Source organism: Corapipo altera, unplaced genomic scaffold (genome assembly GCF_003945725.1).
Source record: "Corapipo altera isolate COAL_440 unplaced genomic scaffold, ASM394572v1 45, whole genome shotgun sequence".
Lineage (NCBI taxonomy): Eukaryota > Metazoa > Chordata > Aves > Passeriformes > Pipridae > Corapipo > Corapipo altera.
In genome coordinates this window covers 18,814,679-18,827,026 of record NW_020884877.1, presented here as the reverse complement: position 1 = coordinate 18,827,026, position 12,348 = coordinate 18,814,679, and the positions used below count along the sequence as shown (strand labels likewise).

Genomic DNA, 12,348 nt, shown 5'->3' with positions numbered 1-12,348 from the left:
TGGGGCTCCTGGGGACAGAGCCTGGACACGTGGAGCGCCTAGCTGGCAGCAGCTGCAGGCCCCTCTGGCTGCAAGCAGGCAGCCGCCCCCCCCCTCCCCCCCAGCACTCCCCCCACCCCGGATGGAGCAATAAGGACCCCAGACTTTGCAATGACCCCCACAACCTGCCCCTACCCCCACCCACTGCAGGTGCCCGGGAGAGCTTCACCTGTGAGCCGGTGTTGTGAAGTGGAGCCAAGCTGACGTGGCCCTGTGCTGGCTGCACCTGGCCAGGTGTGCCGGAATGTGTTTGTGCAGGGGGAGAGGCCATGGGGCAGTGGCGGGGTGGGGCTAGCAGGGACATGGAGGGGACAGGGTAGGGCTGGGGGGTGCCCTGCAGCTGGGATGCCATGCAGAATGAGGACACACAGGTGCTGGGGCTTCTGCATGGCCACACTGGGGTGCAAGAGGAAAGAGGACGTGCAGGGACACGCTTGTGTGCACACTCGTGTGCAGTTCACACACAGATGTACATATGCTGACACACATGCCAGGATTGGGGTCTCTGCACAGGCCTGGTTGTAGGGTGTGCACACATCCACCCCCAGCCCAGTTCAGCCCAGTCTTCCAGCACCGTTCTGGAACACTCCTCGCCCCAGGGTCAGGCATGCTTTTAGCAGGGTGGGCACTGGAGAACCTAGGCATCTGAGCCACCCACCAATGTTCCACCATCCTCCCATGTCCTTGGTGTGGGGAGCACCTCAGGACCAGTGGCCTGTGCCTCAGGAGGGCTTCAGGGTGCTGGAGCATGATGGTAGAGGAGCATGAGGAGGAAGGAATGTCCTGCATGCAGGGAGAACCTGGGAACAGAGAGCCTGCACCCTAGGAGGGTTTGGGCTGCTGGAGTTGGAGGAAGAGGAGGAGGAGGTTGGGAAAGGGTGCTGGAGGAGGAGGAGGAGGCTGGGTGGGGCTCCCGGTGTCCCGGAGCCGAGCCGGATATTGGCACGGATGTGCTGGCGTGGCAATGCTGGGAGAGGACACACACACCTGGATCCTAAGCATTCTGGGAGCATCTGGGAGCATCGAGCCAAGTCCCCTACCAGCTGCAGAACACTGTCCTGAGAACCTCCTTCCCCTGACCCCTGCACCACCCACCTCCCTCCCCCAGCCCCTTTCTGCCAGTGTTCCCAACCCTGACAAAACTGTGGTTACCCCATTTGTATGAATGTTCTCTCCCGTCCCCCCCACCCCTGCCCCAGGTGACTCGTATGCTCTTCCTCCTTCCCAGGCCCACTGCAGGCAGGAATCTCCTTCTCTCTTCCAGAGAGAAGCAGGAGGTGGTGATGCAGAGAGAGGGGACCATGAGTTCACAGACTTTGTAGCAATCACCTTCCCTAGCACTGATCCTGGGAGGACAACTGAGGGCATGACACCCCTGGATGCCTCTTACCAGGCCACAACCCTCTTGGATGCCCTCTCCCAGCTGCAGCCCTTTCTTTGCCAAGCAAGTTCATGTTTTCCCAGCCGGAGCATTATAGCATTGGAACTGTCCTGCATCCCCTCTACTCTTTGTGTGTGGACCAGAGGTGGGGTGCAAGGAGCTAAGCCCAGGCTGGAGGTGCCCACAGGCCCAAAACCACCTGGAGAAGGGGAAAACCCACCTTCCACCTCTCAGAGGGTCTTCCCAGTGTGGCAGCCCCCTGAGAAGCAGAGCAGAGGCAGAAACACCCTTTTTTTTGACAAATGCCTTTATTTGCTACCGGATAGAGGTCTATTGCACAGCAGCCTGGAGGCTGCAGGGCATTCAGCCCTGCCCCTGTTCAGTGCTGGACGCGGCGGATGGATTGGATCTGGTTGGTGTGGGCCTGGCTGCTGTATTCATTGTACTTCTTGAACTCGCCGTTCTGTCTGTCCCGCTCCAGCACGTACTGGTAGCCCCTGTATCCCGGGTACTGGTATGCCACCCACCTGAAGGCAGACCCCTGGCTCAGAGCCCCAGGCCAGATCCTCCCCTTACCTCCCCTTTTTTCCTCTTTTCTTCCCCTACCTTCCCATCCCAATCTCAATCCCAATCCCATCCCATCCCAGCCCCATTCCATCCCTCTGCTTGCCCTGGGAGGAGAGGGACAGAAAACACTTCATAGCTTGGACTTTCAGGGAAAAGGCAGCAGGAAGGCATCCCTTCTTTTTCGGTTCCCGTTCCCCATCTTGGGGTTATGAAGGAGGGAGGTGCTTGCTAAACCCCTACTCCCAACCCCCCCGACCCCCCGCCCTGCTGGCAGGACTCACGCTCCGGAGTTCACTTTGATGGATGCCACCTCCTTGTTGCCCCAGCCCATGGCTTGCAGCGAGGGGTAGTCGTCGCTCAGCTCAAACTTGTGCCCCTGGAAGTTCTCAGCCTCGTAGAGGATGGCTTTGCTGTCATTGTGGTTCTGCAGAGGGTGATAGCTGAGGGTCAGCAGGGATGGGTTGGCTTGCACAGGGATAGGGGATGTGGCTTCAGGGTGACATGCTCCAAGGCACTGTGAAAGGCCTGGGACCATGCCCAGCTTTGGTGCAAGGCACAGGGATGCCCTTCAGCCTGTCACCCCCTCACTGGAACACCCCAGGGCTGCCCAGAAGATGCTGCTCTCATGTTCCTGTGGTCCCAATGCACAGCTGCCAGTGAGGGTGACAGTGGCTACAACCACTGAACCCACATGGGCTCCTGCCTTCAGCATCCTCATGCTCCCCGAGGCTGCAGGAGGATTCAGGGCAAGGCAGGCTGCTGAGACAGGTCCCTTTGGCTCTGTGGGGCCTTGCTGTCCCGGACACCGAGGGGTTAATGGCTGGGACACTGAGCGATGCGGCACTGTCCCCCGTGCCCAGCCCCCATACGCATCTATCTGCACCGAGGAGCAGTCCTGCCAGTAAGGAGTGATCTTATCGCATCCCCTTTATTAAAGCCCGAACATATCTGCCTGGTGATTATTAAAAGTTGGGGGGGACCCCCCCGCTCAGAGGCGCAGACGTGCCGCTGCTGCGAGCACCAGTGTCTCTGCAGATGGAGCGATAGAGCTGCGTCTGCCTGGGCACGGCTCAGGTACCCTGGGCAGGAGGGGGACGGACCCTGGACCCCGAGCATCACTGTGGTCCTGCCGGCTCCTCTCTTTTCACCCCATCCCCGGGTATCAGGGCTGGGGGTCAAGACCTGGGGACCTTAGTCTGGAAGGTGATGCTCCAAAGCACAAAGCAGAAGGAGCTGGGACAGCGTTTCAGCCTAAATTTTAGCCCTAAAAAGCATCTCAGGATCATTGCAGGGAGGTGGGAGCAGGTGGGTGCAGCTACTCCTCCACCTTATAAGCACCTCGGTGTGCATTTCACCCCTCCATCCCATGTCCCTGTAACTCATCCTCCAGTCTGTCTCTCCATGCTGGGCTGCCAGAAGGAGGCTCTGCCTGCCCCAAGCCCCCCACCACGGTTTCCCCATAACTCACTGCGCATTTGATGGGCCGGAAGGAGAGGAGGTGCTCGGTCCGGTAGCCACTGTTCCCACTCCAGGCCTCCCACCGGGGATAGTCACCCTTCTCCAGGATAAACTGCTGCCCCTGGTACTCAGGGTACTCGAAGCCTACCCAGCTGGAGGGAAAAGGAGGAAATCCCTCAGGGATGTGTGACACAACCCCCAGGATCAACCAGGGGTTGGCTTCTCCTTCCCATGTAGGGGACAGAGAAGTCCTGGCAGGTTGTGGGTCTCTCACAGAGGTTGGGGTCCTTTCTAGCAGCAAATGTCCCTTTTGAGAGCAGGACCCCTCTCCCCAGAGCCACTCCATTGCCTCCAAGCTGTGTCTTGGCTCGGCAGGGTTTCCCTCCTTAGCAGATAGGGAAACTGAGGCATCACACAAGGAGTGCAAGCACGAAGGTCTCACAATGAGTCTGTGTCAGAGCTAAGGAAGGACTAGGGTGTTTTGGCTCCCCAGCAGCTCCCAACAGTCCCCTGGGAGCAGTGAGTTTGCTGGAGTGGGGTGTGCCAAGGGGTCGCGGGGCTGACAGGGCACTTACGGGCCAGACTCCACCTTGATGGAGCGGATCTTGCGGAAGCCACGCTCCATGATGCTGGGGCACTCCATGAGGAATTCGCAGCGCTTGCCCTGGAAGCTCTCCTCCTCCCACACCGTGATCTTGTACTGCCCCAGCGTGTCCATGGCTTCACTGCTGGTCATACGTGTCGCTCGGCTGCTGGTATAGCCCCACGCGTCACCCCAGGGCAGGCGTCCACCACCTGCTCCCAGCCACTCTGCCGCCTGCCACTGAGTCTGGGGTGCCGGTGGTGCTGCCCTTACACATCCCATGCCACTGGCCCCTCACCCTCCTAGCCTGGTACAGGGGAAACTTCCCATTCCCCTTCCCTTGGTGGTAGGGTATCTCTGTCTGGTGAACCCCACGTCGCAGGGGGAACTTGCCATGCCCCATTTTTCTGTGCGATGTACCCAGGACTGCCTCAGTTTTTCTGCTCCCAAGCTCCCAGTGATAGCTCCGGGAGTTGACTGGGTGCAGTGGCACTGTAGCCGGTGCCGGGAGGCGGCAGTGACTCAGGCACGGGTGCGGGTGTAGCCATGGGGCAGAGCAGCCCGGCTTCTTCATCCCTTCTGCCAGAGTCCCTCCTGTGCCCGCACGGGGCACCCCTGCTGTGCCACGCAGCACCCCGCCACTTGCCCTTCCCCGCAGTGTGCGTTGGGTGGGGGGGCTTGGTGTGGGGGGTGAAGGGAGCGTGGCAGCGCCTGTTCAGTGGGGGGCTTGGGGTCTCACAGCTGGTACTTACTTGGTCGGCAGGGCAGGGCACAGAGGCGAAGGTGGCGGTGCCGGCGCCGGCTTTTCCCCTCGCCCTTTATAGGCGGGCGCCGAAGTGCCGATGGTGCAGGCGATCAGGGCGCTGTGTCAGCAGGCAGGGGATGGGGGGGGGACGGGGTGCTCACCCACCCCAGACTCCGGCTGTCCATTCCACTTAGGCAGTGTGGCGAGAGCGGCCCCCCCGCGCCCAGCGGGGCTGACAATGAAAGTGCTGGGCTGTGTTTGCGCAGGGGCTCAGGGCACAATGGGCAAAGGGCCTGACGCGCCGCTTTCCTTTCTGCCCCCGGACAATGTCCCCGCTTGGCCCAGGGATTAGGGACCCAGCCTTTCCCAGGGCACCCGCAGCCTTTGCCAGGGTTGAGGTTGGTGGGAAGGAGGTGCCAGGGAGAAGCAGGGATTTGCCAGTAGGGAGCTGAGGGGCAATGATGTCCTTACGCTGGGACACAGGGCTCACATTGGGGATGCTTCTGCCCCGCTGCCTGGGGCTCTGCCACCATGGGTCCCTCCTCCGGCCAGACTCTGCCTTGCATGTGCCAAGCTGGCAAGGGAGGGATTCAGTTTGCATGGCTAGGGCTGCATGTGGTTTGGGAGAAGGTTAAGGTGAGTGAGAGGAGTGAAGGAGGTGCTGGAACAGGCACAGCTAGGTCCATCCATGCTCTGCAATGCCCTGCAGGGGTTCCTGTTGACTCTAGACTGGACACTGATGGACCCCAATTACGTGATCCTCACTTGTAATGCCCTGGGCATGTCCCCTGGGTTGACAAAGGGCTTGCTGTGCTCCCTGTTCACCTCCCACTCAGGCAGGGAACACCGTGCACAGCAGAAGGGGAACAGCTTTGGGACAGAGCTGTGTCCTTCACCTGGTCAGCAGGGCCAGCTCCCTAACGGGAACTGCATCTTGACATGCAGATATCCCCAGTGCCTCCTACTAGGACCTGGGCTGGATAAGGCCAACACAGACTGGAAAAGGAGTGCCCTGCTGAGCTGTGAAATCCTGGGTCTCTTGGCAGCAGTGTTTCTTGCAGCATCCCTGCACAGTCTGTGGTGAGGCCAGGCACTCCCCACCTTCAGCTGGACAGGTGCCATGTTGGCCTCTGGGCAAGGGCTGGTCCAGAGCACCTCAAACCTTCCCGTGAAAATCTCAGCTGTTCAGGGGGTCCTGAGGATGAGGTCAGCACCCCAAGAGACCCCAACATTGCCAGCGATGGAGAATGCAGTGTGGGCAGCTGGGGGTGGTGTTAGGACGCCTGGCATCAGCAAGAAGTGGGGACTGGGGGGTGACACCCAGGACAAGCTGGGGGCAGGACTCGTTGGTTCTCTTCACGCCCCCCCCCACTGCTCGACGGCACCCTGGGCAGCTTTTCCTCCCCTGCTCCGAAGTTCGGTGAAGGGCCGCGCCGATGCCTGCGGGACCCAGCAGAGGGTGCAGCCTAGCAGCGGTTGGAGCTGGCTTCAGCTCATACGTTAATGGCCCTGGGCCGGCGACAGGTGCTGGGGAGGCGACCCTCAGCTTGCGTCGCCCTGGGTGCTCGTAGCAGGGAGGGGGAGACCCTCTGGGAGCTCTCTGGGGAAGCAGAAGATGGAGGGAAGGATGGGGATGGTCCCCGGGGAAGGAAGAGCATCCCGGTGCATCCCGGTGGCCTGGGGACATCTTTCAAAGTGCTGGGGGACAGGTCTGGGCAGAGTTTAGGGAAGCCATCACCTTGGGGTGGGGCAAGATCAGAGCTAGTACACTGCGGGGTTTCCCCCTGCTGCCACCACTTGCCTGGGCTGTGTGAGCAGAGGTGTGGGGCACTGGTTAGTCTGGGGTGCTGTGCAGTGCAAGGGTGTATTACAGAGCCCCAGGACGTGGGACACCAGAGGACATGTGGGCTGTTATGGGTTGTGTGTATGGGGTGTGAGAGGCACTGCATGGTGTCCTACAGGATCTATGGGGTGCTGGTGGTGTGCCACAAGGAGCATGCAAGTAGCTCAGTAATCCCCATACAACCCTTTGGATAAAAGCACTGGAGGGAGTAGGGTGCGTGTGTGCGGGACAGAAACCCAGATGCAGATTATGCCCCTTCCTTGCTACTCAGCACCTCCCACTCACTGGGGTGTGCCTCACCCTCTGCTTGGTACATTCAGGGCACCACATCAGGTGACAGTGGATCAGTGGGGTCTCCCACGAGAAGCCCTCCACCACTGCTCCCCAAAGTGCTGATGCAGCCTGTCTTCCCTGGGGCATCTTTTGCTCATTGGGGCAGTCTCTATCACCAGCCAGCATCCCCATGGCTAGGTCACCTGCCAGCCCTCAGCCACACCTGTCCAGCTGGGGACAGGGGCAAGGGGAGGCTGGTGAGGGGGCAGGCAGCAACTCTGCTCAAGGGCAGCTGCTAATACTGGCTGTGGAGCTGGTTAGTGCTTGCACAGGGCCTCCTGCATAGGCTAATTTAATAAGGGCCCCTCATTGCTCCCAGCTCAGCCTGTTCACTATGCTAGCAAAACAGATCAGGTTTCTCCATGCCACTGGGCACAGTGCAGCAGCCAAGCCTGGGGGCACACTGGGAGCACAGGGTCACCCAAGTGCTGCATGTTAAGCCCACACCATGCAGCCATGGCCCCTGGCTGTGGGGTTGGACCCTGTGCTTTGTGCAGGCACTGGTCCCAGGACAGTGAACAGCCTGGGGAGCTGAGCAGGATGATAGGCAGCCATTAGGGAGGTGCTGCTCGGGAATCCTGCTGCTAATGCCACATTCTGGGACTGGTGGTAGCATGCAGCCATTCCCACTGCTGTTATGAGTATCTGGGCTAGCTGACCAAGGCAGAACAGCAGTGTGTAGTCCTGCATCTGGCTGACACTGTGACCCTCTACAAGGCCTGCTAACCTCTCTCTTCTTCTCCTCAACCCTGCTGGGGGCTGGAATGCCACCCCAGGGGGCTGGATGTCTGTGGGCTGGGCCGACCAGGAGCAGATGGAGCTGGTGCTGGCCCCTGTTTGTCTTTCTCCCAGTTGCCTGGTGCTCTATTTGTTCTGGGGATGGCTTCCTGCTGCCAGGGCCAAAACAGGTGGCTTTTATTTGCAGGGTCTGGCTGATTAGATCAGGGGTGTTGTGCTGTTGCCCCCATGCAGCCTCACTGCTCCCTTTTTCCTCTCCTTTCTCCCCCAGTCTCATTTCCCTGAGAAATCATTCTCCTTGGAAAGGATGCAAACACTCCCATTCCCTCCCCAGTCATCTGTGCTTCGGGGCTGCTCTGAACATGGCCACACTAAGATTGGTTAATCCCAGACAAAACCCCTACTTCCTGAGGACCTGCTGGGTCCTCAGATCCCAGAGCAGAGAGGCTTGCTGGGATCTCCAATGCCACTTGTCTCTTCTTGAATCTTTGCTGGGCACACAGGACACACGTGTACAGGCTTTCACCTGCTGCAGAAGCCTCCTTGCACAGGGATCCCTGGCACACACCAGCCACCCCATACACACGTGTCTCCTGTGCACCCAGCCATCCCATCCCTGCAGCCGGAAACTCCCGGGATCGCAAGAGCCTGGCACATGTTGCTGGGATTAGCTCCCACACAGGCGTACATGCACACTGTGGGCTGCCAGCTGTTCCATGCCTGGAGAAGTCCCAGGTACTTGGGCTCCCCCGTGGCAGAGCTTGGCAGGTGCCTGCTGTAGCTCCTGCTGAACCCAGGGCAGGATGATTCCAGAGGATGAGTAGGAGAGGAGCCCCCTGGGGACCAAGATAATGACTGGTTTCTGCATACTCTCATCAATAACCAGAGAAGAGCAGGGATGTGGTGGAGAGCACAGCAAGTGGAACACAATGCAAGGGGTACCCACATATTCTTACTCCCAGCTGGGTCTTGCAAACAACTGGCTGAGGTTGTTATCCATGCAGCACACCTAATCCCAGCTTCAGCTATCCCCAGGCACCCATGACTCTCAGCCAGCCACCACTGCCCCACTGGGACTGGCTCTTCAGACCTACCCGCCTGCTGCCCCCACTGGCACCCTGGCCACTCCAAGTATGCTGCTTACCCCTTCCCTGTGGGACCACAGGTGCCCACTCTGCCCTGTGACACCCACAGCTCCAGAGGTGCACCTGCAACAACCCACCAAGATAAGGATACTCACAGGGACACATGTTCACCCCATGCCACCCATCCATGACCCGATCCTGGCTGCCCCCGGTATGGGGGTGTGCTTAGTTCCCAACTCTGTCAGCCTTGCTCAGTCCCCAGGAACTGCTAAGGGAGCTGTGGCCTCACCTGCCTGCTCTCCACTGTTCCCATGGGGACTAATCCTACCTGAAGGTCAGGGAGGCTCCGCCAGCTGCTCACCTCCTGCCTGTGGATTAAAGCCTGAGTGTGAGCAGGTGGCAACTGTTGTCTCCCTAGGCTGGCCCATCCCTGGTATGGGACTGACAACAGCATAAACCCCAGCTAGGCAGCTCTAAAAGGGACACAAAGATGGCAGGTCCCTTGCAGCCTAAGGTGTCCCCCCCCATCATACCCTACTCAGAAGGGGGTGCCAGGCACTGGGGCACAGCAGCAGTACTGGGGCAGTATCTGGTCCTCTGGTCCAGATCCTGACCTGAAATGCAGCCAGCTGGTGCCAGCCACTATGACCTCCTGCTTGTTACCACAGGTGACTGCAGCCTGGCACCCCCAGGGCACCCCATCGCTTCAGTGTCCTGGAGAAACCTGCTGGCCCCCACAGAATGCCCAGTGCAGACCAGTCAGGGGAGTGGTGATGAAGACAGGGAAGCATGCCCCACCCCACACTCAACCTGTCCTGGATGCAGTTGCTGGTGCCTCTCCTTAAGTACCTTGTATCATATTTGGAGGGGTATCACGGGTAAGCACAGCTTCCCAGATCCCAGCTTTACCTATAGCACCTAGAGTGTTGCCATGGGGGTGCAGAATACAAAGTCAGGGCTGGCAGCCCCTGGCAGCCTCAGAGGCAGGAGATGCCAGCTCAGCCATTGCCTGGCCAAGGTCCCAGTCCACCCTGGTGCTCCTCCACTCCCTTGTTGGCTACATCTGTAGTGCCAGGTGCCCCAAGGCTGGGTGATGCTCGTCCAGGAGGCAGATGAAAAGGCTGGCAGTGGCAGGTCCCCTCCTCCCCCAGCTCTGAGGATCAGTGCAGGCGGGGGCTGAGCCAGGCGCTGCTGCAAGAACAGAACATCCTGCCTCGGGGCTCCCCAAGCCAGCAATAGCTGGTCAAGAAGCAGCGGCCCTGGCACCCTGCTCAGTGTCCATCTCGTGGGCAGGTGGCCCATGCACTTCCTGAGGTCACCAGCTGGCCCAGGAGAGAGGAGCCTGATCGCTCACCCCTTCCCTGGATACCCTGTGGGAGGATGAGGCTGATGTATGCCGAGATGCAGGACTAGTACAAGTTCTGGGTTTTTCCCCACAGCACACTGGGTCCTTCAGCAGGGGTGAAGGAACCCCCTTACCCCTTTTGCTTATGGGGGTTCAGAGCCATTTCTTGGGGCAATGATAAAACATGTCCCCTCACCCCAGTGGATTGTGGGTGCAGAGGGAGGATACCAGACTGTACCTATGCTGTGCCTGATGCTTCCCACAACCAGGAATGGGCTGGGGTGGGCAGAGTTGCCTGTAGTTTCACCACAGCAGAATGAAGCTCTCCCCTCCACCCTGCCTAACAGATAGCAACAAGCTTGTCCCAGAGCCAGTTGGACTGAAGACTACCTCTTCTCACGGTGTTTATTTGTGCGGGATGTGTGGGGTGGACCCATTGCCTGGGGACGATATCTGAAGCTACAGCCTGGCACAGGGAGCGCAGGACCTCAGCACAGAACCAGGGCATTCCCTGTGCTCTCTGCCCCCGGTCTGCCCTTGGCCAGGAGCAGGTTGACTGGCTGGAGACAATCATGGGGTGCTCAGCAACACCCTGACCTCCAGCATTAGCCCCTCCCCAGGAATACAAGCAGTCTGTCTCCTCATGCAAATTGTCTGGGTACCCACGGTGGTGCTGGAACAGATGGATTTTCAGTGGTAGGGAACCCTTGCTCTGCCTGGGCACCTTCTCCAGTTACAGAAGAGCTGTGACAAACAGGCTGGGTGGGGGACAGTTGAGGTCTAGGGGTGCCCACACCATTCTAGTTCTCGGCCTCTGGGGCACCCACGCAGCCCTGTGTGCAATGTCAGCTCTGGGCTGATCCGCTCCAGGGTGCTGGGGTGCAAAGGACAACCAACTGCCTCTGCCACATCCTGGGGCAAAGCAGTGCCTGCCCCAGGATGGCACACCCCATCCGGGCTGGGCAGGACACGCGGCACCCTGCGGGCAGCCAGCAACAGTGTACACCTCTGCTCACACCCACACCTTCACCCGATGCACACACACCAGGACACAGAGCAGCGAGCACAGCAGGGCGCAGCCAGCGCCATACGTTTAGCTCAGCAGGAGCACACACACATGCACACATAGGGCAGCAATACACCAGCTCTGCCCTGCCTGCCAGGGAGGGCACAGAGACGTGTGCACAGCAACACACATATGTTAAAACACATATTCAAATACGTAAGTGTGCATACCTGTGTGCACTTACACACCTGTGTGCAACTACATCTATGTGCAAGTGCAAACCTGGGCACTTGTGTCTCCCCAGTGCTCCTCCTGGTTCAGAACTGTGCTATGGAAATCCCTAGCGCATGTTCCAAGGTCCCCAAATCCATGCTACTGGCCACGCAGAGCCTGGGATTGGGTGGACAGCACCACTCAGCACAGGCAGCAGCACCCCACTGTGCCTCATCCCTTGCCAGCTGGTCACAGCCCTTGGCACCAGTGCTGGCTCTGATGTTGTAGATGTGAGTGTTTAAAGCCCCTAGCTCTGCCCAGCTGGAAGAGCAGCTCACCGTTGGGTGCTAACCCTACCAAAGGGCCATACCCCAGCCAACACAGCCCACAGGGCAATGTGGCTTCCTGGGGCCACTTCCAGCTTTGTCATGACTTCCCAGTGCCACTGCAATGGCAGAGCTGGGACAGGGAGAGCAGACTGGGAAGATGGTGGGGAGGGGGAATTTCTAGTGCTGCTTCTTGAGGCTGTTCCCTTCCCAAACTGGGACACACGTGATGCCCTGGGCACATTCCTGCTGCTGGTGCCAGCACAGGGTCTGGCTTTCTGGCTGCAAAGCCAAAAAATTGCTTTTCTGGAGTATCTGGGCTATTATCTACAGGTTGGAACATGGGTCCCATGGTGTACTGGGTCATGCTAGGGCATAAGACATCCCAGCAGTGCTTGAGCCACCAAGGGAAAGTGGAGGTGGCATGGTAGTATCTCCACAGCCCTGCTCTGCCAGATACCATCTCTGCCAGGCTCTTCCCCCACAGGAACACACGTGCAGTGACTGGAGCACATGGGCAGCAGGGTCTGGCTTTGCTCAGAGTTATTAATTGTGTTCTGTTTGATCCCAGCCTGAATGGGGCAGCTGCAGGGGGCTGTGCATATCAGGGTATGTGTTGTGCTTTTGCAGCTTTTCAACTTCGCCAGGACTAGTAGAAGAAGACACAGAGCCTGAAGACGTGGCCC

At 59.2% G+C, this 12,348-nt stretch overlaps 1 protein-coding gene across 1 annotated transcript; it reads right to left on the bottom strand.

The window, feature by feature from the left end:
- Window positions 1-1,717: 1,717 nt before the first annotated feature.
- On the bottom strand, window positions 1,718-4,813 carry CRYBA2 (crystallin beta A2). Its single transcript, XM_027637056.1, has 5 exons — window positions 4,781-4,813; window positions 4,021-4,194; window positions 3,456-3,597; window positions 2,269-2,411; window positions 1,718-1,947 (listed from the first exon to the last, which is right to left on the bottom strand). The coding sequence occupies exons 2-5, from the start codon at window positions 4,179-4,181 to the stop codon at window positions 1,800-1,802; spliced, it is 594 nt and encodes a 197-aa protein (XP_027492857.1). The 5' UTR covers window positions 4,182-4,194; window positions 4,781-4,813; the 3' UTR covers window positions 1,718-1,799.
- Window positions 4,814-12,348: the final 7,535 nt, after the last annotated feature.

Coding starts and splice junctions, on each gene's coding strand:
- CRYBA2 (XM_027637056.1), bottom strand. CDS start 4,181: ATGACCAGCAGTGAAGCCATGGACACGCTGGGGCAGTACAAGATCACG. Junction 2,412..3,455: donor TCCGGCCCATCAAATGCGCA/GTGAGTTATGGG, acceptor CACCCTCTGCAG/AACCACAATGACAGCAAAGC. Junction 1,948..2,268: donor ATCAAAGTGAACTCCGGAGC/GTGAGTCCTGCC, acceptor GTCTGCCTTCAG/GTGGGTGGCATACCAGTACC.